The 23,903-nt window shown below is 40.7% G+C and overlaps 1 protein-coding gene and 2 long non-coding RNA genes across 3 annotated transcripts; 2 read left to right on the top strand and 1 right to left on the bottom strand.

Moving 5' to 3' along the window:
* The first annotated feature begins 4,951 nt into the window (after window positions 1-4,951).
* LOC117536245 lies at window positions 4,952-13,886 on the top strand. Its single transcript, XR_004567526.1, has 3 exons — window positions 4,952-5,143; window positions 6,049-6,195; window positions 13,761-13,886. It is a non-coding gene; the product is annotated as an uncharacterized LOC117536245 (long non-coding RNA).
* LOC117536243 (protein ANTAGONIST OF LIKE HETEROCHROMATIN PROTEIN 1-like) lies at window positions 8,971-12,611 on the bottom strand. Its single transcript, XM_034201039.1, has 2 exons — window positions 12,475-12,611; window positions 8,971-9,925 (listed from the first exon to the last, which is right to left on the bottom strand). Exons 1-2 carry the CDS (start codon window positions 12,588-12,590, stop codon window positions 9,010-9,012), a joined length of 1,032 nt encoding a protein of 343 aa, XP_034056930.1. The 5' UTR covers window positions 12,591-12,611; the 3' UTR covers window positions 8,971-9,009.
* Window positions 13,887-15,312: 1,426 nt separating the features above from the next.
* LOC117536244 lies at window positions 15,313-23,663 on the top strand. Its single transcript, XR_004567525.1, has 6 exons — window positions 15,313-15,359; window positions 15,622-15,728; window positions 21,281-21,376; window positions 21,654-21,710; window positions 22,657-22,758; window positions 22,844-23,663. It is a non-coding gene; the product is annotated as an uncharacterized LOC117536244 (long non-coding RNA).
* Window positions 23,664-23,903: the final 240 nt, after the last annotated feature.

The following is a 23,903-nucleotide window of genomic DNA, read 5'->3' as shown; positions in this document are numbered from 1 at the left end:
ACTCAATATCAAGCCATACTTATTGTTTTTACTTCGGCTGTGAGTGTTTGTGTGCTCATGATGAGTTTAGCTTGTTCTCGCTGTATCGCCGACCCAGAAACCTGCAACGACCATCGCAACGTCCCGACCAATCAGAGCACACTGGGCTCACAGGAGGGGGGGGGGGGGGGGCAGGAGCTCCAACAAGCCGTTTAGGACAGAGAGTGAATACACATACTATACAGAGATGCTGTTTGAGAAACCAATGTGAGTTTGGAAAATTGCACAATGTAAATCTATTCTAGTAGACCTCAACAATGGAAATATGATCAGTAGAGATGGCCATGACATGGGACCTTTAATGCCTGAACACATTGCTGCTGTAACAACATAACATCCCTCAATAAAGTATATCTTTCTCATACTCAGGCTTGACATCACTGCAATTACGTTTTGATTTAACACTGCAGCTCTATTCTGTGTTTACTTTATTTCCTGGTTCAGTTCAGAGAACAGAAAATATTCATATCTGGCGCCACCTAGTGTCAGAAGATTACTGTCCTCTGGTTACTCTGAGTAATAAGTATTCTGATGACTAAAGACAGTCTGTATATTTTCTAATGTGTGACCTTTGACCTTGATACCCTGATGTGTGAAGTCACTTCAATTCATAACACGTTTCTTTTTAAGACCTGCCGTTCTGTTTCTCGTATGATTGCATCTTTCTTTTTGGACTTGTTCCCATCAGACATTGGGCCGTTGTATCTCGTTGTCTGGTGGGCCAAAGGTAAACATAATAGTTGGCGCAGAGACATGAGTTCGCTGAATAAATACTGTAGATATACAGATATAACATGACACAGATATCATATAAAACACTCACAGGAACATATTACTGCAGCATCAACTTTCAGTAGTTTCCTCCTCTTCCAGGGTGTCTCATAAGGACAGCCTGAACGAAGACAGATTGTGATTGGACTTGCGTACACCGCCCTGCTGTGTTTGTAGCTGTTATGATCAGATCTGAAGGTAAACATACTCACATAAAGCCCATTTCTCTGCACAATGATTATTGTATTCTTGTCCAATATTAAACACACCAGCATATATTTTCCAAAAAGCATTTATTAATAAAGACAAAACGATGAGTGGTGTGCTGCCAGGGCTTGGTGCGGGTACTGGAGCCTCTCGAGGTTTTGAACCCGGACAGGACTCCATTGCAACAGTCCAGGTGGGAGGGGATGAAAGCGTGTATGAGGGTTACAGTAATACATCCTTTACTCCACCTTTGTATACATACATTTCATGTCACTTGTTAGACGCTTTTATCCAAAGCGACTTACATACTCAATACTGTGGACAATCCCCACAGGAGCAATTTGGGGTGAAGTGTCTCAGGGACACAACGACATGCTGACTGCAGTGGGATTTTAACCTGTTCCCAACACCAACACACTAGTCCACTGAGCCACACGCCCCATACATGCATCAAAAATAGCAGTAGTATTTAAACTCTTTTAACATGAACATGTTATTGCTGCTACTGTACAAACAATATATATATTTCTTGAAGAAAAGCAATAACGCACCAAATACAAAAATCCTGACTGTTTACAAACCACATTTTGGAGAAAATAAAATGTTGTGTTCATGACATACGATCAACACGGATAAATCCAATCAAGGATCAATTAGTTAAAACATGGTGGATAAATCAGAATAATATCCAGTGATCTTTTAAAGTGTCTTTCCCGTTTGTGTAGTGCTCACAGAATGTAATGTGATTACAGCAAACAGTGAATACATCAATAAACACTATTATCATGTTTTGAGTTTCTCTTCATAAAAGCTTCTGCATACAAATATATATTGTTCATCATCAGTAGTTTACCTCCTCACCTTTAAGTGTCATTTCTATGCATTAAAAATAATGCAGTACAAAAAGAAGAAACAAAAATAGGAACAAGAAAACAAACAAAAATAGAAACAAAAGAAGAATTGAAAAAATTACAAAAGCAATAATAAGAAAAAGAAAGAAAATAAACAAAAACAACAGCAAGAAAACAAAGCAGTGTCAGTCTAACGTTGATCCAGTTGTTTCTCCAGCTCTCTGGTTGAGCAGCAGCTGTAGAGAATACAGTTAGTGACATCATGTGGACATTAGGGCTGTACCCGAATATTCGACTATTCCAATATTCGTTCGTCGGCCAACTATTCGGGTTTCAATTTCATTATTCGGATATTCGTTTTTTTATTTAAAAAAAAAAAAGAAAAAAAAAAGTCCCCTAAATGTATGCTATCAATAAAGGTGAATTGCCATATTCTTATACTATATTTATACTTTTGAATTGCACTGTTAAAATGCGGAAATATATACAATCTCAGCCTGTGCTCCTGACATCGCGTTCACTCACAGTCACGAACGCAAACGGCACGCTTCACCTCGCTTCACCTCGCTTCACACACCTGAACACAAAATGCCGAAGACTTCGGCTGTGTGGGACCATTTTAAAAATTGGACGATGGTAAGAAGAAGGCAGTGTGCGAAATATGCGACAAGAAACTGGCCTACCACGGTGGCACAACAACTCTGAAAAGTCACCTGGATGCTGTAAGTACCCAGCCTAGCTTAGTTTAGCTGTTGTCAAGTTGCCATGATGAAGCTGCTTTATCCGCCGTTTAAACAGTAACGTTACACATGATAAAATCGTGCTCTTACTTTGCTTGGAAAATAGTTGCAAGCAAGCAACCGAATTGTTTTTTTATATTAGTTTTTCAATTTTATCCGAATAGTGAAAATAATAGGAGCAATGTGGGAACATCTGGGGCTAAGGCAATTATTGGCATTCAGTTCGTTCATTTATTTTTCGTTTTTCATTTATGTAAATACTGTTTACTGTATCGGTAACAAGTACTACACTGTTAGGCCTACTGTTACGGCTATGTTATTAAAAGTATTGTTGTTATAACAGAAATATGTGTTTTGTATCTTCAGGTTGTAAAACGTTATAGATGGAATTTGGAACCAGATTTGGTCCCCGGGCGCTGCACTGCGGCTGGGTTAAAATTTAGTTTTAATGTATGCGAGTACTGAGACAATAAATAAATATAAATCATAATAGTATGCTCTTTCTGCTTAACAGCGTGTTGTCAGGTGTCTCTCAGCGTATTATTTTTTTATTAAAAAATATATATATTCTCTCCGCACCGAATATTTGAATATTCGCTGCTGATTACTACCGAATATCCGGATCCCGAAAAATGGTATTCGGGACAGCCATAGTGGACATGGAGAAAACCTCTTTTCATACAATTTTATAATCTTTTAATGACCTACATATTTATTTACCATTTCACATAGAGCTACCATCTGCATATTTTTTTAAATACAGCACTTCTACTGAGGTTACTCAACAGTGACGTCGAGCCAGCATATGCTATAGTTACTCCCATCAGGTGTGCGTATGGCACACACATAAAACCCAGAGTCACTGGTCCTGAGTCTGGAGACATGAAGTGTGAGGCGTCCTTCTGGGAGGACGTCTTTGTCCCACTGGAGTCGTCCTGCAAACTGAGGATCCTGAGACTCTGGGGAGTTAATTACCTTTGTATCGATGAAACAGGACGTAGGGTCTGCTCTCAGTAGACATCTCACAGTAGATAGAAATGGATCTGAAGTTCGTGTCTGTTCTGGTGCTGAAGGTCCACTCCAGGGTGATGTTCTGGGACTCCTCTGCCTGATAGGAAGTCTGAGTCACATTCACTACAAATGTTCCTGTGAAGGAGACACAGAGGGACTCTTTAAACTGCAGCTATGTTTCTGTGGAGGAGACACAGAGGGACCCTTTAAACTGTAGCTATGTTTCTGTGGAGGAGACACAGAGGGACTCTTTAAACTGCAGCTATGTTCCTGTGGAGGAGACACAGAGGGACTCTTTAAACTGCAGCTACACTGTAAAAAAAGATCGTAATTTTACAGGAAATCACTTTAAATTGTTATAGTAATTATCATGTTTTTTTAAATAACTTGCAAAATCCTGTAAAATGACAGATATTAACTATAAATGAACAACCCAAAACATTATTTTAAGTATTTTGACAATAACAACAAATAACGTTTATTTCCTTTTTTTTTTACAGTAAATTTACTATATAATATTTACAGTATTTTTGCACTTTCAGAAAATACATGAAGATGTACGTAAAATAAAATGTTTTTTTCTGTAATTAAATATGTAACTCGTAATATAAAAGTGTATTACTATTATAAGACTTTAAGATTTTCTTTGTAATTTTAATATAAACATAAAACTGTAAAAAAAAGCGTAAAATAAAAAAAACGTAAAATGTAAGTAATTTTTTTTTACATAAATCATTTTCTCAATATCAATCAATCAATCAATCAATCAATCAATCAATCAATCAATCAATCAATCAATCAATCAATCAATCAATCAATCAATCAATGTTTATTTATATAGCCCAATATCACAAATGTTACATTTGTCTCAGTGGACTTTACAGTTTACAATATTCGATTGAATCCACCACAAACACAAAATATCCAATGTTGAAAAAAAAGTAAATATATATGTTTTCATGAAATTCCTAACTTACTATATTGTAAACATCTACAGTTGACAATATCATGAAAAAAAATTAAAATCATAGAAAGTGGAGAAATCTCTGCAGGGAGGACCAAGGTTTAAAACACACACTGTTATTTACTCAACAATAAGTCACAGTTATCCTTGTTTTATTTATGTTGCTGTGTTTTTTTCCATTGGTCAATTTACAGTAATAAACCTTAGTTTTACAGTATAATGTATGGTTTTCGGATTCTGGCCGACAGCCAGAGCTACGGCACTTGAAATAGAATTCAGCCAAACACGGCAGACAAGTCAGGCATGTTTGGAATGAGTCCACAACACTCCTGATTGGTTAATATAAACGTCATCGAAGAAACCTGCCAATGAGAACTGTCCGCGCCTGTCGTTCACATTTGAAACATCCAAGTCAGTTTGAGCGGGTCTCCTCCTGCTGGAGCTACAGCTGTCTGTGTGTCTGTTACAGGAGTTTATGGATTCATATCGGGATCGTTTTACATCTACACGTTAAATATGAGCATCGGGACGTCAACAAAGAACAGAAGACTTGAGATCTGGTGAGTCCGGCAACTGTAATGGAGTTAAACATGTATTTAGATAATCCTTACTTAGTTTGTGAATGTTTTATTTTGTATTTAAGGTTACGTTTCTTCTTCTAGTTAGCTGAGTTTCTTCCCGTTAAGTTTTTATTCATCATTAATAGGTTGTTAAATGTTAAGAATCCCTGAGATGCTGTTTCTTGCAAGATGTTGCGCCCGGGAAACCCGGCTTAACATGCGGCTGCTAACGTTAGTTTACAGTTTATTGCAGTGCCACCCCCCCCACCCTCTCGTCTCCAACACGGGAGAATTACACATAAACATGCAGTGGGTTGTCACAGTGTTGTCGCCAAGTTTAATGTAAAGTTTCACAGCTTTCTTACAGCGGAATCTAGTTTGTTAATGTTCAGTAGCCAACAGCTAGCATAGCATAAACAGCTAACCGCTAACGTTCGGCTAACTTGCTAGTTAGCTCTGCTCTATATATTACACGCTAACATGACTAGCTAATGTCACACTGTGAACTAAAATACTTTTTGTATTACTACATCATACATGCTTGGTCCAAATCACTGCTAAAATTAATTATTTTTGAAAATGTATAGTAAAGAAACACTCAGCCATGCATGAAATAACATAGCAAAATAATACGGGTAATGTTTGACCCATGTTGTGCCTTAGAAGTGTAGTGATACAAACATGATTTTTATTAAAAAAGTAAGAAAGGGAAAAATTAAAATTTAGAATTGGTGTTGATCCAAAACATGTTAATTGAGGAATACCTGGAATCCTGAATGGTTCAAGTAATTTATTGCAAAGATATTTACAATTAAAACTAATTCGGGTCACTTTTGACACATGTTGGTTGTATGTTGTGTAACAAAGGGTTAACATGACAGCTGTGATGTTCACTCTTTTGACAGAGCACCAGTGGACAGTGAGGACTATGGAAGAGAAGATGTGATGGCTTTGTGTGGAAAGCTGCTGAAGCCAGCCTGTGTCCCTCTCATCAGTCTCTCCAGGCAGCACCCAGCTATTCTTCCATCTTGCAGATGAAAAGACTTTGATATGTGAGTAATAACTAACTTGTGTCTAATAGGGCTGCAACAAACGACTAATTTGATAATCGATTAATCTATCGATTAATGAGAAACGATTAATCGACTATTCGGACTATTACTGTATGCCTTGCACAATTTCTCAAACGCTCTTATTTAGCCATCAACTTTTATATTTAGCTTGAGGTTGTTTTAGGCATGTGGAAACTAACAATGAAGACAATAAAGATGAATACTTGATTCAAAAATACATATATTATTAAATTAACTAAACACATTTTGAACAAAATTAACATAGCTTTTTATTTAAATAAAATAAATAATATTTCACATGAAAAGAAACAACAGTGTTTAAACAAATCGTATTAAATAATGTGATGCTGAAACTTTAACAAACTAAATAACTCTGTTACCTCTAATCATTAACCCATGTTTGTATGATGGAGTTAACTCCGTGGGCTGCTAGCATACATAACACCTGACGTGGAAACATTACTCTTGGATGGGGCTACAGAGCTACTAGAAAGACAGTCGAACCCGGTGCATTCCTCCGTCTGAATGTGGTTCACTTTTGCTAAATGTTTAGACAGATTGCTCGTTTTACCGCCCTTACATGCTAAACTCTTATTGCACTTTTGGCAACGAGCATTGTCCACATTGAGACGGCTAAAGTTTAACCACACCTTGGAGCGCTTTCTGTGTTGCTGCATGTGGCAGCTGCGTGTGTGTAAACCGCCCCGCCCCCTCGCACACAGACTGGGGAGAGAGAGATCTCGTCTGATCAAAAATACATCATAGACGCATTTTTTTGTCTTTTTGCATATTAGAAACGAGTTGGCGACACTAACGGCCCGTCTACACTACAGGCGTCAAAAAATGCTTTCAACGCTTCGCCCATTCATTTGAATGGGGTGACGTAGGATATTTTCAAACTTCGCCGAACTGCATTGTGGGTAGCTTGGCAAGGCGTTGCAAGCGTCGCGAGCCTCAAAAGTTGAACATTGTTCAACTTTTGAGGCTCGATGCTTTCTCGAAGCTGGCGTCAGCCAATCAAATCCCGTTTTTGCAATTCCCGCCAGTACAAGCGCTAGTCAATCAAACCGCGTGTATGCTGATCCCGCAGGTCTTGACTATTTTCCATATGTGATAAAATGGAGGACAAATTAATCATTGCTGTGGAAAATGTCCCAGTCCTGTATGACTGTACTCTGTTCACCTACCGGGACCTAAACCGGAGGAACCAGGCATGGCGGGAGGTGGCAGAGACAGTTGGTGAAACTGGTAGGTTTTCAACTGTTTGGGGAGTTTATATCCAGTTTACTTCGTTTTAGCATTGAATGGACAGCTAGTAATGTAGCATAATAACATATAATATATATTAATATAATAATAAAAAAACATTATAATAAGCATAATATATAACATAACATATAATACATGCACAGCTATCAAGCATAGACAGTATATTTAGCCAGCTAGTAATGTAGCATAACATATAATGTATATTAATACAAAAATATTATATATAATATAATAAGTATAAGCATAATATATAACATATAATACATGCAGAGGGTGTCGTTTTTCTCATACTGATATTCTGAACAATCTGTGCTGTTGTATTTGCTGTAAAGTGTCTCTACTGTAGGCTAATTTTATTATATGTACAGCACTTTGGCTCGACCAAAAATCGTTTATAAATGTGCTATATAAATCAAACTTGATTTGATTCACAGCTATCAAGCATAGACAGTATATTTAGCCAGCATGGAATGTAGCATACAAATAGCATTCATTAATGGAGGAATAATTTAGTAAATTCAAGACATTCACTTTATTATTTATTAACTTTATTATTTTATTAGATAATGTCTGCAAGAAGAGATGGAAGAGTCTGAGGGACAGGTTCCGCAAGGAAAATAATATGGAGAAGGAGGCCAAAAGAAGCGGGGCAGGGGGGTACAAGCCCTGGCGTTTCATGGCAGTGATGGGGTTTTTAACCCCATTCATCATAGACCGTGAGACGTCCAGCAATGTCCCCCGGCAGACCCTGCCTCCATCCACCCTGGTGGCAGAGGAAGAGAGCCAGGTAGACAGTGAGTCAGCCAGCCAGTCCACCAGCCAGCCAGTAGCAGTCAGCCAGGAGGAGAATGCTGAGGTCTGGGGCAAAACACGGGGGAGGGGGAGGGAGATGTCCCAGTTTGAAAGAAGTCTGCTGTCAGCAATTACCCAGCAATTGCCCAGCCAACCCCACCAGTGGTGGAGGAGGACGAGGACTTGCAATTTTTTAAGAGCCTCTTGCCCACCATGAGGCAGATGACAAGGGCACAGAGGGCAAGAGTCCGCCTCGGGGTACACCAAATAATTTTTGACGTGGACCAGCAGAACAATTTATAATTTAATAATTTTTTCACACATACTGATCCACATTACATTTTTTTACACTCATCACTCATCACACACACTTCACTCAAATTCACCAAATAAAACATTATTTCAAGTATGTTATGGCTATACTGTGTCTTCACTTGTTCATGTGGTTTGTCAGTTGCAACATACCATAAGCTTCATGTATGTCAGTATATATAATGTGCTTTCTTCTGTAATTGGTCATGTGAAAACCTATTGAAATTATGAGTGGTTTATCAGTAAAAACAGGGCTGAAAGAAAAAGGTTGTTAGTCATATCATGATATAATAATATCAATTCAAGAAACATGTTTATTAGGAATGTTTGATTTTAAAATGGCTCATTTGGAATATTTGCTCTTTAAAGAAAATGGGTAGCTCTTAAAAGAGCTTTTGGTTTGGAGGAGCCATGGTGACCCTACACCACTTTATGCTGCCATGACACTACACCCTCCTCATTCAAATAGGAGCAGAAGGTCTCCCGCAGTTGGATGGATCGGCGTGTGGCGTTGTTTGAGCCCATCATAGGTGCATCGCGCAGGGTTGGAGCTTCATCACTCGACTCTGCGACGACAGGGACGACAGGTGTGTGTGATGACCTTCCTATTGTCTTCCTGCGGAGGAAGTTGTGCAACACACAGGTGGCCTTCACACACAACTCTGTTACCTCCGGGCTGGTGGTGATGACACGCCGGAACATTCTCCACTGAGATGAGAGGATGCCAAACGCACATTCAACCACCAACCTGGCCCGGCTGAGGCGGTAGTTGAACAGCCTCCTTTCACGCGTGAGCTGACGTCCAGGGAACGGACGCAGCAGGTTGTCCAGCAGCGGAAAAGCCTCATCTCCAACAAACACATGGGGAAGAAGGCCCAGCCGCTCTGCTCCTGGGATGACGGTATCAGGTGGTAGCTGCAGACTGCCATCTCTGAGGCTCTCTCCAAAAGCGGAATTCCGCAGGCTCCCACCGTCGCTGCTCCTTCCAAAACCTCCGACATCCACTACCCTGAAGAGGTACTCAGCATCCACGACAGCCAGCAGTACCAAGGAGTGGCTGGACTTGTAGTTGAAGTAGAGGGACCCAGAATTTGCCGGAGCCTGGATCACCACGTGCTTCCCATCAATGGCACCAACGCAATTTGGAAAGTTCCAGCGCTCCTGGAACCCAGCAGCGATGGCTCTCCAGTCCTCCGTCTGTGGTACCGGCATGGTCTCCTCGACCAGCGCGGTCCAGATGGCACCCGCAACCTCCTTGACGATGACAGCCACTGTTGCATGCCCGACCCGATAGCTGAATGCTATGGTCCTGTACGAGTCACCGGTTGCCAGGTACCTGAGAAAAAGTAATATACAAGATTTAAAAAAAAAAAGTTATACGCCACGCAGACACACACACCACAGACACACACATCACAGACACACACTTCACAGACACACACACATCACAGACACACACATACACCACAGGCAGACACAAACACCACAGACACTAGGGCTGTGCGATTATGGCAAAAATCATAATCACGATTATTTGGGTCAATAATTGATATCACGATTATTTTGACGATTATTCATTGACCATTTATTGAACTTTAAAACAAATAATATTTTACCAATAAACAAGATCAACAAATATGTTGGAGCGCACTTCCAAAACCATACTAAACATATATTATTAATAAGATAAATACAAATAAATTAGACCAAAATAAATTAAATCAAATATGATGCAGTGCACTGTCACAACCTACTGAAAACTCCTTAACATATAGCCAACATTTTGGTAAAACATATTCAACATATTCCACTCAGTTAAACGTTGAAGGCTGGCCCACCGTCATGGTCCAGAAGTAACAGGAAATAAATGTTGAACTACAATTTAAGACCAAATAAAAATGTTTTGGCCCCCATGGCAAATGCTGGTAGGGCTGCTCATGTCATCTCTTAAAGATTTTTTGCAATAAACACCAGCCTGTTTACATGGTCTGGTTTCAGAGATGAGCGCAGGCAGGTGACGATATTGCCACCTGTACTGAAGACCCTCTCTGAAGAGGAACTTGTGACAGTGCTGCCACATACTGTATGACACAGGAAAAAAAGAAAAGACTCTGAACCCTTTCTTTGCCATTATATAAAAATAGTGTTGCTACAAAAGTATAAATGAGGCTTACTAATAAGACAACTCAGATCTGAAGCTACACAGGAATCTGCTGCAACAGTGCAATAAAAAAGACAACATTAATAGAATCAAACCCTTTTTTTGTTGCATTTTAGTAGAGTATAAAAAGAAATGCCTTTAAAATAGAAACACTAGTTTCTTAACCTGAATTGATAATAGACTATAATCAATTTAAACAGAACAGATCTTAATGTTTGCATTCTTATACCATGTTGTACAATAATTATAATGAATAAGTTCAAACAAACTCAAACTTACAGCTGATTAATAACGGTATCTAACTTGAGTTTTTATTATATCAAAAACCTGTTGAAATGCTGCTGTTATTTTTACTGTCCCCAGAAATGCTTCTTTCACAACTTCGCCGTCTTTGAAAGACTTCGTGTGTTTCGGAAGAACGTGACTGACACGATAAGATGCTATGGTAGCAGCCTTGCTCTTGTTGTTGGGCCTGGTGAAAATGGACTGCTGTGCATTTAGCTGTCCTTTCAGGCCCCTCCCCTTTTGGAGCGTAGGGCAGAATTAGGAGGGAATTCCGTCTCGTAGCGTTTGTGCACTGTTTTGAAATGCCGCTCCTAAATTACCCTTCTTCGATAAAGCCACGCTCGCATTGCAGATGAGACAGATGGAGTTTGAATTGGAATAGATACAAAAATAATGATCCTCCCACTTGGAGTGAAAATTATATATTTTGGGCTTTTTTGCTTCTGCCATAATTGCGGTCTTGTGTGTGTGCGGACTGTCACTGCACTGCCCACTGCCCACCAGCCACGCCGGCCAATCACAAAGCTTTGATGCGTTCAAGTGCATTATTCTGGCACAGGAAGATTATGTTACAGGACTTTAACGATAAAACAGAATATTGTTATTCTATTTTTAGACACATCTCGCGATCGACTAGGAATCTCCCCGCGACCCTTCTTTTTAACGAGTTGCTGCTCTTGTTCTGACATCTTCGCTCGCGCTGAACACATGTCACTCCCACGTGGCCGAGTGGGCTTTTAGGGAGGGGCGAAAGCACACCCAGCAAAATAATCGTATTTTGTCAATTATGCTGTTTTCATAATCGTCACAAGCCATAATCGTAATCGCGATTAAAATACGATTAATTGCACAGCCCTAACAGACACACACACCACAAACACACCAACATACCACAGACACACACATCACAGACACACACACCACAGACACACCAACATACCACAGACACACACATCACACAGACACACACAAATCACACACACATCACAGACACACACATACACCACAGGCAGACACAAACACCACAGACACACACATCACAGACACACACATCACAGACACACACACACCAGACACACACATCACACAGACACACACACCACAGACGCACACACCACAGACACACACACCAACATACCACAGACACACGCATCACAGACACACACACACCACAGACACACCAACACACCACAGACACACACACCACAGACACACACATACACCACAGGCAGACACACACACCACAGACACACACACACACACACACACACACACACACACACACACACACACACAGGGGAGCAATACTGCGTTTACCTAGCTATCTTAATTAATGTCATTCATCTGAACTACATCACAGACTTCATTCATCCATTGCATGCATTCTCTCTCTTTATATACAGAGTCATATTAAAGAAGTAGAAATACACAAAAGGTACCGTAGGCAGATGGCGAGTCGCTCGGCGGGTCCGATTGACAAACGCATACGGGTGTCTGCCTTTGCAATCAGTGGACCGACTTTTCCGAGCAACTCGTCGAATGCGTCTTTGGTCATCCTGAAGTACTGCTGAAACAGTACACCATCCAGGCGGAGCTCTTGGACAAGAACGTGGTATTCCCCCCCGTTGCAGACGTTTTCTGAGTATTGTATGTACCCAACAGCGACGCACTATACGTGGCCTCCTGCGAGACATTGCATAAACCAACGCTACCGTTGCTACAAAACCGGCATCCATTTTGGCAATAGTGTAGAATAACCGGGCTTTTTTTTGCTTTGTATGCTGGGGGCGGGCGGGAGATTCCTGATTGGTTGTTGGGCGCGAGAAAGCGCCAAGCCTCAGACACGCCCAGCTTCAAGCTTTTTCGACGCCTGTAGTGTAGACGGGCCGTAAGACTGCGATATAATGTTTTTGTAGCAATAATACATGACATATATTTTTTAAATGTCTCCAGTACCGATAAAAAGACCGATAACGTTGGAGCTTAACGGTGCGTAAAACACATGTGATGACGTCACCAACGAATCGACGACTGAATTAGTCGGCAACTCATTTGGTAATCGATTAAGTCGATTAGTTGTTGCACCCCTAGTGTCTAACATAATATTGAATGTGGTTTAGTAAAGTATTTAAAAATACCCCACATTGTACATGTACAGGACAATCAGACCTTGTTCAACAAAGATCATCAGACAATTGTTTTGTCTTTGAGGTACAGCCGCAGCAGAGAGTCTGAGTTTGAAGAAAACACTAACATTTTATCTAGTGTTTAATCAATCAATATTTACTGGTCTTGAATTTCCTCACTGGATTACAAAATGCTCGAATCTTATTGTACAGGAACATTATGCAGATTTCATCACCTGAAGATTAAAATATAGATTCAGCGATATGTACCATTTTAAGGAAATAGACTGTTAGCGGTATTTACCAAAGCTCCGCAGCTGTAGCTAGGCACTGCTAATGAAAACTCAAGTGCTCAATTTGTTGGTTTTTCTTTTTTATTAAGAATTGACCAAGCATATCTTCCTCTTCGAAATCCCAGTTGTACTTCGCTAACACGCAGTGCCTGGGAGGGTGCGTTTGATTGTTCCCACAATAGTGTGTGCGTGCGCTTGTGCTTCAAAGGTCCATCATACAAGATGTAGGGGATCTATTGGCAGCTGCTGATAATAACATCCATCATTATGGTTTACTAATAGTTATCACTTCACTTCCTCCTCCAGCACCTGGACACAGCAGGACCCTACGCCAGGATCCTGTTTGTGGACTTCAGCTCTGCCTTCAACACAACCCTCTGGCTGGAGGCTGCGCTCCATCAGGACCAACACCTCTCTCCATCAGGACCATCACCTCTCTAGGACCAGAACCTCTCTCCATCAGGACCAGAACCTCTCTCCATCAGGACCAGAACCTCTCTCCATCAGGACCAAAACCTCTCTCCATCAGGACCAGAACCTCTCTCCATCAGGACCAACACTTATCTCCATCAGGACCAGAACCTCTCTCCATCAGGACCAGAACCTCTCCATCAGGACCAAAACCTCTCTCCATCAGGACCAACACCTCTCTCCATCAGGACCAACACCTCTCTCCATCAGGACCAGAACCTCTCTCCATCAGGACCAGAACCTCTCTCCATCAGGACCAGAACGTCTCTCCATCAGGAACAAAACCTCTCTCCATCAGGAACAAAACCTCTCTCCATCAGGACCAACACCTCTCTCCATCAGGACCAGAACCTCTCTCCATCAGGACCAGAACCTCTCTCCATCAGGACCAGAACCTCTCTCCATCAGGACCAAAACCTCTCTCCATCAGGACCAACACCTCTCTCCATCAGGACCAACACCTCTCTCCATCAGGACCAACACCTCTCTCCATCAGGACCAGAACCTCTCTCCATCAGGACCAAAACCTCTCTCCATCAGGACCAACACCTCTCTCCATCAGGACCAACACCTCTCTCCATCAGGACCAACACCTCTCTCCATCAGGACCAACACCTCTCTCCATCAGGACCAACACCTCTCTCCATCAGGACCAGAACCTCTCTTCATCAGGACCAACACCTCTCTCCATCAGGACCAGAACCTCTCTCCATCAGGACCAGAACCTCTCTCCATCAGGACCAGAACCTCTCTCCATCAGGACCAAAACCTCTCTCCATCAGGACCAACAACTCTCTCCATCAGGACCAACACCTCTCTCCATCAGGACCAGAACCTCTCTCCATCAGGACCAACACCTCTCTCCATCAGGACCAACACCTCTCTCCATCAGGACCAACACCTCTCTCCATCAGGACCAACACCTCTCTCCATCAGGACCAGAACCTCTCTCCATCAGGACCAGAACCTCTCTCCATCAGGACCAGAACCTCTCTCCATCAGGACCAACACCTCTCTCCATCAGGACCAGAACCTCTCTCAATCAGGACCAGAACCTCTCCATCAGGACCAAAACCTCTCTCCATCAGGACCAGAACCTCTCTCCATCAGGACCAACACCTCTCTCCATCAGGACCAACACCTCTCTCCATCAGGACCAACACCTCTCTCCATCAGGACCAACACCTCTCTCCATCAGGACCAACACCTCTCTCCATCAGGACCAGAACCTCTCTTCATCAGGACCAGAACCTCTCTCCATCAGGACCAGAACCTCTCTCCATCAGGACCAGAACCTCTCTCCATCAGGACCAACACCTCTCTCCATCAGGACCAAAACCTCTCGCCACCTCAACAAGACCCGCCCCCCCCACTGACACTTTACCTCAGCCACAACGCAGACTCTATGCATTACATAATGGAGATCACAGGATGGTAAATAATGCAATGTTTAAATATTGCTTACTGCACATATTTTATATTCTATAATTTATTGCATTCTATTTCGATGTAAGTTACTGCTTTATTTTATTTCTATCTTAGTATATTTTTATTACAGTGTTCTTAATATAGTTCGCTATCTGTGTACTTTTTTATTTTTTTTATTTGTATGTATGCACCACGACACCTAGTGAAATTCCTCGTACGTGTGAACCTACCTGGCAATAAACCCGATTCTGATCTGTTTGTCCTCTAGGTTGCACTGCCACGTCTACAGTAGCGCAGAATAGACAGAGGAAACAGGATTGGGCCTCACGTTTTTTGCTGCCAATATTCATTATCCTACAAACTAGGGATAGGAGGGTGAGTGAACAAGTTATCCATTGGTTGGAACCTACATCCCCATTGTTAGACGTACTAAATCCTGCACACTTCTCCTTCAAATTGACAATGTGAACATGTCGCCATTTTGTAATTTCTGTTATTTTCAGTTGAGAATGTTTCAAAGTAATCTTAAAAAATTCAACTTACTTTTTGTTTCTACTATTTATAAGTATGATCTTTAAATATTAAATGCTGTATTCATTAGTTGTACTATAATTCTACAAATATTTTTATATTTTAAGTTTTCAGAGTAATTGTTTCCTATAGAACATTTTGTGATGTCATTTTGTTGAACCTGTTTGATTGGAAAATGTTAGAAAAAAGCTGTAAGATAACAGTATTCTAGCTGTAGTACTTTAGGTTCTGTATTTATTTTAGTGTTTGATCATATAAATCTAATTTAAAAAAAAAAAAAAAAATGTAAACTGTTTTTCTCATCAGAACTTTATTTAAGGTATTTGAATGTAACATTTTAAGACAATGGATTTTGAAAAGAGGAAAGTTTCCTCTAAAATCTTTAAGGACAATTTCTGTATACTAATTGCTTTTACACTTTATTTCAGTTAAAGTATTTTTACTTTCATTTAATGGTTTTTGTTTGGCAGCCGCTGCTGCCAGTCATTTGACCGTTTTTTTACAGGTTTTTTGCCCGTAGAAGTTTTAGTGCTGTACTTTTATTAAATGTTATTGGCTGTAAAGAGAGAATAAATCTGTAAAATTACAGTGTTTGCACGTTAAAATATTAGTGCTGTACTTTTATTAAAGGTTATTGACTGTAAAAAGAGAGGATAAATCTGTAAAATTACTGTGTTTTCCTGTACAATCTTTAAGGACAATTCCCGTAAATTAATGGCTTATTCACTTTATTTCAGTTAAAGTATTTTACTTTAATTTAAGGGTTTTTGTACTGCTGCCAGTACTTTGACCGTTTACGTTACAGTGTATGTTTCTGTGGAGGAGTCACAGAGGGACTCTTTAAACTGCAGCTATATGTTCCTGTGGAGGAGACACAGGGACTCTTTAAACTGAAGCTATGTTCCTGTGGAGGAGACACAGAAGGACTCTTTAAACTGCAGCTATGTTCCTGTGGAGGAGACACAGAGGGACTCTTTAAACTGCAGCTTTGTTCCTGTGGAGGAGACACAAAGGGCATGGTCGCAGGAAGGGGGGTGCTGAGGGCGCTGCAGCACCCCCTAGCGTTAGGCAGGGGTTGTGGAGCTCCCCTGTCTGAATTATTATTTGACGGTTATTGCTGCTCCCGCTGTGCATAATCTGTGTAATATGTTGTTGCCCCGGATAATTCTACCTCAATAATATGAGAGAGAGAGAGAGAGAGAGAGAGAGATAAAAACATCTAATTTTGACAATAAAAACCGACCAATGGGCGCGGTAGACCATTTGCTTGGCACTTCCGGGTATTTCTCCACTGGTTGGGTCATGTTAACAACTGTCACGTTTGAACGGACGAAACCGTGACATATTCACGTCTCCCAGCATGGTAGATCGTCACATGTTCACGTCTTGCCGTGATACCGGGTTGCATGTCTATGTGCCATTAGTGAGTTTTCCTTAAAAGCTGTTGCCGTGGAAACGCATCCCTCGCCGTAAAACACGATATTGCTATAACTCCTATGAAAATGTTCAAAAAGTGCTCATACTTCACGTGTGCCAACAGTCCAGCCGTGAAGACAGCTACGTGATAGTTTTGAAATGTCTTCAAATGCTGTTGCCATGGCAACACAATGCTCGCTATGAAACACGGTTTTCTCATAACTTCAGTGAAAATACTCCAAACAGCCCAAAACATCACAGGTTTGGTAACGATGCAGCCATCAACGCATCTAAGCGTATTATGGGGCTGTCATCAAATGCCGTTGCCATGGCGACAGATCATTCGTTATCAAGTTAGTTCAAAAGTTTGCAGTTCAAATATTCTACTGCTTCTCCAATCCTTTTCACTTTCTTTTCTTCTCTTATCACACATTCAAGCCCCCAGTGTTCATGTATCATTTCAATCTAAATTATTCACTTTCTTCTTACACATTACATTTCAGCATAGCAATTCAGCGTCAGCTTTTCAGCATAAAGCATTCCCACTTGCAATTTCTTCAGGAATTGCATTCTCTAGTTTTAGAACTAACCTGCTCCATGTCTATAAGATACTGTTTGATGAATGCTGACATGTTTCTAAATATGGATTGAATTATAACAGGTAAAGCAGATGGAGAATCAGTGGCCAGCCAGGGGCTACTGTGAGAGATGTAATTCCAGAATGAGAATACCAAAGAAGTTGACCTGTGATAATTAAACCATTTTGTAATGTGGATATATTAACAGATATTAGAGTGGGGTTTGAAATGTAGAACGAACATATTACAGTTAAGTTAAGCTAAAACATAGTAATGTGATTAGACAGAATTTAATTTAGACAACATCTTGTCTCTAGCCTGGTAAATAATTAGAAGTAAAAGCCATAGACTTTATTTTTAGGTCATTATGGGGATAGCAAAGAACACAAGACTAGTTTCACAAGGACAATTTAAATTCATAATATAAAGACATTTGATGACAGTATGTTGGAATTCTGCATTCATTTTTTCAGCTTGATAACATCCAAGCACTGACAGCTAGAAGCAGTATTGCCAGGTGCAATCGATGGGACTTCTGCACACGATCCAGGCAGAGAATGACGCACCTTACAGGACAGACACACCCAGGAAATCATTCACTTTGGCGGCATCATGATTTTAGTAGCTGTTGAATCCATAACAGTGTGTTTCTTTAACATGAGTAGTTCATTATTATATTTCGATTTTAAATAGGATTTCAAGGATTTTATTTAGGAATAACACAGATGCTCATAATAGTGAACCAGAGGCTGACTTAAAATCACTGGACCCACAACAAGTACCTCCTGGAGTAATCCCCCTCACCGACTAACTCCCAGGGGCTCTGGCCCGTCTCCAAAAAACCCTCGATTATTTGAAGTACTAGAAGACTCTTCTTAAAATTAAGTTCAAGGGAATAAATTGTAGGGAAGGACAATAAAAGGTACAACTGAAACCCTGCAGGTTAGAGCCAGCCTTAGGCCCTTAGCATTCTAAACAGTCACTACATTACATTACATTGCATTTAGCTGCCGCTTTTATCCAAAGCGACTTACAATAAGTGCATTCGACCAGGAAGACATAACCTTGAAGAAAACAGAATCATATAAGTACATCAGGTTTCATAGAGCCAAACATTTCAAGTGCTACTCAACTGGCTATAGATAAGCCAGTCCTTTATTAGTATATAAGTGCTCTGTTAGCAGTTCTTTGTTAGTAATTCTATCGCTCGAAGGGGAGTCGAAAGAGATAAGTTTTCAGTCTGCGCCGGAAGATGTGCAGGCTTTCTGCTGTCCTGATGTCAATGGGGAGCTCATTCTACCATTTTGGAGCCAGGATAGCAAACCCACGTGTTTTTGCTGATGGGAACTTGGTTCCCCCTCGCAGCGAGGGTGCAGCGAGTCGTTTGGCTGATGCAGAGCGTAGTGCACGCGCTGGGGTGTACAGTTTAACCATGTCCTGGATGTAGTAAGGGCCAGATCCATTCACAGCATGGTACGCAAGTACCAGTGTCTTGAAGTGGATTCTAGCAGTTACTGGAAGCCAGTGAAGGGAGCGGAGGAGCGGAGTGGTGTGGGAACATTTAGGAAGGTTGAAGACCAGATGAGCAGCTGCATTCTGGATGAGCTGCAGAGGTCGGATGGCACATGCAGGTAGACCAGCCAGGAGGGAGTTGCAGTAGTCTAGGCGTGAGGTGACGAGAGCCTGGACCAAAAGCTGCGTGGCTTTCTGTGTCAGCTGGGGACGCATCCTCCTGATGTTGTAAAGCTTGTATCTGCAGCAGCGGGTTGTAGCAGCGATGTTTGCAGTGAAGGACAGGTTGTTATCTAGGATCACACCCAGATTCCTTGCAGTCTGAGTCGGGGAAACAACTGAGGTGCCGATGTTGATTGTTAGGTCAAGAGTGGGACAATCTTTTCCCAGAAGGAAAAGCAGTTCAGTCTTGTCAAGGTTGAGCTTGAGGTGATGAGCAGACATCCACTGAGAGATGTCAGCAAGACAAGCAGAGATGCGTGCGACGACCTGGGTCTCTGAGCGGGGAAAGGACAGAATTAATTGGGTGTACGTCACTACACTGAAAATACAGTATGGAAAGTATTGCTCACCCCTTAAAAGGTGTGAAAGGAGGGAATTGAAATCTTCATACTATAAATGATTAGGCATGGCACTGTGAACTCAAGAGTACTACCAGAAAACTATAACTCTACTGTTGGAGAAATACTGTTTTCTCCACTCTTTGGGTTTGTTTTAATGCACTGATATCATGTGTGGCTCTAAACTGTGTACGACCTTGCAGCTGCTCTTTATGATAGGAGGAGGCAGGGCATTTCAGGTTGTTGATCTTTATCAGGAGACAGGCACATACTTGTTTGTACTTGGTCTGTGGATCACTGATCTCTGGAGACCTCAGCTGAGCAATTATATTCCTCATCACAACTGAAATAAATAAATGGTCCGACTCCTTGCTTCGCAGAGGAATTCTGAAACACGACAATTTGGACGCTGACCACAAATATTTAAAAAAAGATGATATAGATACACAGAAAAAAACTGAACAAATACATTTGAAAAATAAAATGCTCAAATGATCATTTTGCGTTCTGTTCTTTGTCTTTATATTTTGAAATATTTCACCAATTAATTCATTATTTTATTTATTTATCTTTGTATTTTTACATGTATCTACATATTCAATCTTCTATTTATTCATGTTTATATATATTTTTTAAAATAGTGTATTTACCTGTTTAGTGTACTTTTTTGAAACCTGTAAAATATTGTATTAACTTAACTGCGTTCCTTTTTTCTTATTCTAGAATCAGAAGCAATGGGCCAGAGGGAATTCTGTTTAGCTTACGTACGTTGTATTGACTAATGCAGTGCCTCGGCCCTGCTGCTGCAAAACGGGGGGTGTTGTTTGCTTAACTATTTTTGATTCAAAGCTTACTAATATTAAATAGGTTGAATGTCCAAATGGACTTCCCAAAAATACACCCACCAAGTGTGAACGGACAAACTGTTCTCGAGATTGTAATTGTTCTTATGTATTCAGGCCCGGTTCTAACCAATTGGCTGCCCTAGGTGAGATTTTAGCTGGTGCCCCCCGCCCCCCCCTGCCAGAAAATCGTACAGTTGAAAAGATACAAATATACACAATAGAATATATAAAGAATAAATAAAAAATCTCTACAAAAGACCAATACACTACAAAAACAGAAGGGCCTATGTCGTCTATGCCAAAAACCGGCCCTGTATGTATTACATGAAAACAATTAATTTAGTTCATGCTATTTTTCAGAACACTTTTAGCTAAATATACTTGTTTTAAAGTAGTGGGGACATGTCCCCAGCATTAAGGACATGTGCTTCCTATAGACCCAGCAGCAGGCGTTGCTTTCTGAAAATCACTTCACTTCTCCGTAGGCCCACCCACCAGAAGCAGTCAGCCGTCTCCATGTTCTTTATAAAGCAGCAGCAGTCTGCCTCCTGCACACAGCTGCTGATCACCCACCAGACCAGGTAAGAACACTCTCCTCTGGCAGGAGCAGGACTCTGTGGAACATCCTGTCATGTTTGTTGATTTATTTATCAGGTTTATATTATAGGATTCATTTTTAGTTTATAGTCCATGTTTAGATTTAGGTTTATGTTTAGTCAACATGTCTCATTGTTCACTTGTTAAATTACAGTCACTCAAGTCTCGTCTTGCACTGTCTGTCATTGCACCTCCTGTTTTATTTTGAACGTACCTTTCCCTTGTTGATAGTTGCCACCTGTGTCCCCTTAACTCTTGCAGATAGGCCTCGTCTCTCTCGTGTCGGCAAGAAGCAGCGTTCCAAGCCAAGAACCAACCGTATGTAGCATTTTCCCTCAAGTTGACTTAGTTCTATGTTTTTGTAGTTTGCTTTTACTACGTATTGCCTCTTAGACTGATTGTTGTTGTACTTTGTTTGTTCTTGATGTAAATACTTTTTTGATCTTGTAATCTTGTCCGAAGTCGTGCATTTGAGTTCAAGCATGTGTCACGTTCCTAACACTCTAAAATCTAGCATTTTAAAACGCACCTACTTATTAACTCATAATACAAAAATACACATATATGTAAAATGTTCAATGTATTGTATTACTTCAGGTCATATATATATTTTACGTTACCCTCTGGTTTACTTCATGTTGCTTGGTGCTTGGAGTCATGTCACCCTCGGTGTATCGGTAAGAGTGAGGGCACTTGTTTGTGTTAATGTCAATATAATACATAACTCATATGTTTTGTATTGAAAAAACTCTGTATAGTTGCACATGGGCGTGAATAGTTGTTTTTTGCTATTTCGATATTTCCACCCACAAACAAGTATGTGATGTGGCACTTCACTCCATGCTGTCCATTGACATGCCTAAGCACCAAAGCATTTATACATCCAGGCAAAGCATGTGTCAAAGTCATGGCCAAGGTGGATTCAAGCTATTTCAGAGATGATACACGAAACACAACATACACCGTTTACTATGATGCTATGTTTTTTCACCGTTTCTGTAATTCAAATGAAATCTGTTCCTGGCTCTGGAAAGGTTTTAATATAACATCCATCTCTTAATCTGGCTGATGGTGTACGGGAGAGCTGTGCAGAGTCTAACGTAACAATAGTCTCTCATTTTAAGGGTATGGATCAAGAGATGTTTAACAACACATCTTTTAAAGGGATATTTTGAAGTGGTCAGCTTTTGCAGGGTACTGCCTGTCAAATGAAATGAAAATGAAATCAGAATGTGACTGTTTTGTGCTCTGTGTGTCTGAACAGGTCTTGCACAGCCATCGGGGCGGCGGCAGTCATGGGTTCAGGAAAATCGTGCCACATTGACATTGAGAATGAATGTACTATCTACATACTTGTCAACCCAAGGTGTCTGAAATATTCCATCAAGTAAATAAGTTCTCCTTAAATATTCTCTGATAATCAAAGTTTTTCTGCCCCCCCCCATGAACAGGATATACACTGATAGTGGAGTCTGTGCTACACCTTTACCACCGACTGTTGCCCCTGGAGCCTGTAGGAAAGGGATTGCAGAGTTCAGGAAGCATGAAGGAACAGCTACAGGATGTGTTGGCGTTGTTACCTACGATCTCATGAACAAGGATACAAATCTGACAGCTGAGAAAATAGCTGTCATGTTTTCTGCGCCCTTTAATTTGAACCGGTACAAAAACTTGTACGCATTGGGAGTTTTTGATAAGTGCATACGGTGTGATAAGGCTTTTTATCATCAGATGTGCTATGATGAACCAACCACGTTCAGCAGACAAGATGCGGATGGCTCCTGTCTCACTTATGAGGGGGTTCACATAACCATCAAGGGAACAATGTCAGATACTGACAGACCTGTCATCAAGGTGCAAGTTAGCCAAACAAGAATTGAGTGAGTCAGCAGTGGCTCTCAATAATGAATCATCAGGGTTAAAGGTATCAGAGTTTTCATTTGCTCTCGTTATCAAATCAGTAATTGCTTTGTACTCGGCTGCATTTTGGGTCGTCTGTGTTACACAGATACACAAAGTCACATGACTTGAAAGCCTGCAACGTCTTATACTATTCTCTTTATTTGTATCTCTACACCCTTGAACACGTATAATTACTTTTACCGGGGTTCAATTATATCACAACTTGTTAAGTCTGACATTTGTGGGAAAATGCTTTGAAAATCTAAATAATTTCACTTTGTTATGATTCCCTTGTTAATGAGAAATATGATATAATAGTAATAGGTTGTCTTTTTTCTTATGTGTTGTGCTCCATATATGATTAATACAACTAAATAAATAAATATGTAAAATGTAAAAACTGAAGTGTTCTTTTTCTTCTGTCTGCTCCCTGTTAATACTTTAGTTCACAAAATACTTGGAGTCCATTGGTCTGCACATGATGCACATGAACCACCTTTTAGACAAAGTTAGCACAATCTTACAGACTGACACTTACAGTTCTCGTAGTGGCTCAATGCTCACTTGAACACCGCTCAGCCACTTCTAAATGTTACTCTGTGCTTTTCT

This window comes from Gymnodraco acuticeps, unplaced genomic scaffold (assembly GCF_902827175.1).
Source record: "Gymnodraco acuticeps unplaced genomic scaffold, fGymAcu1.1, whole genome shotgun sequence".
Lineage (NCBI taxonomy): Eukaryota > Metazoa > Chordata > Actinopteri > Perciformes > Bathydraconidae > Gymnodraco > Gymnodraco acuticeps.
This window is presented reverse-complemented; position numbering and strand designations above follow the sequence as displayed.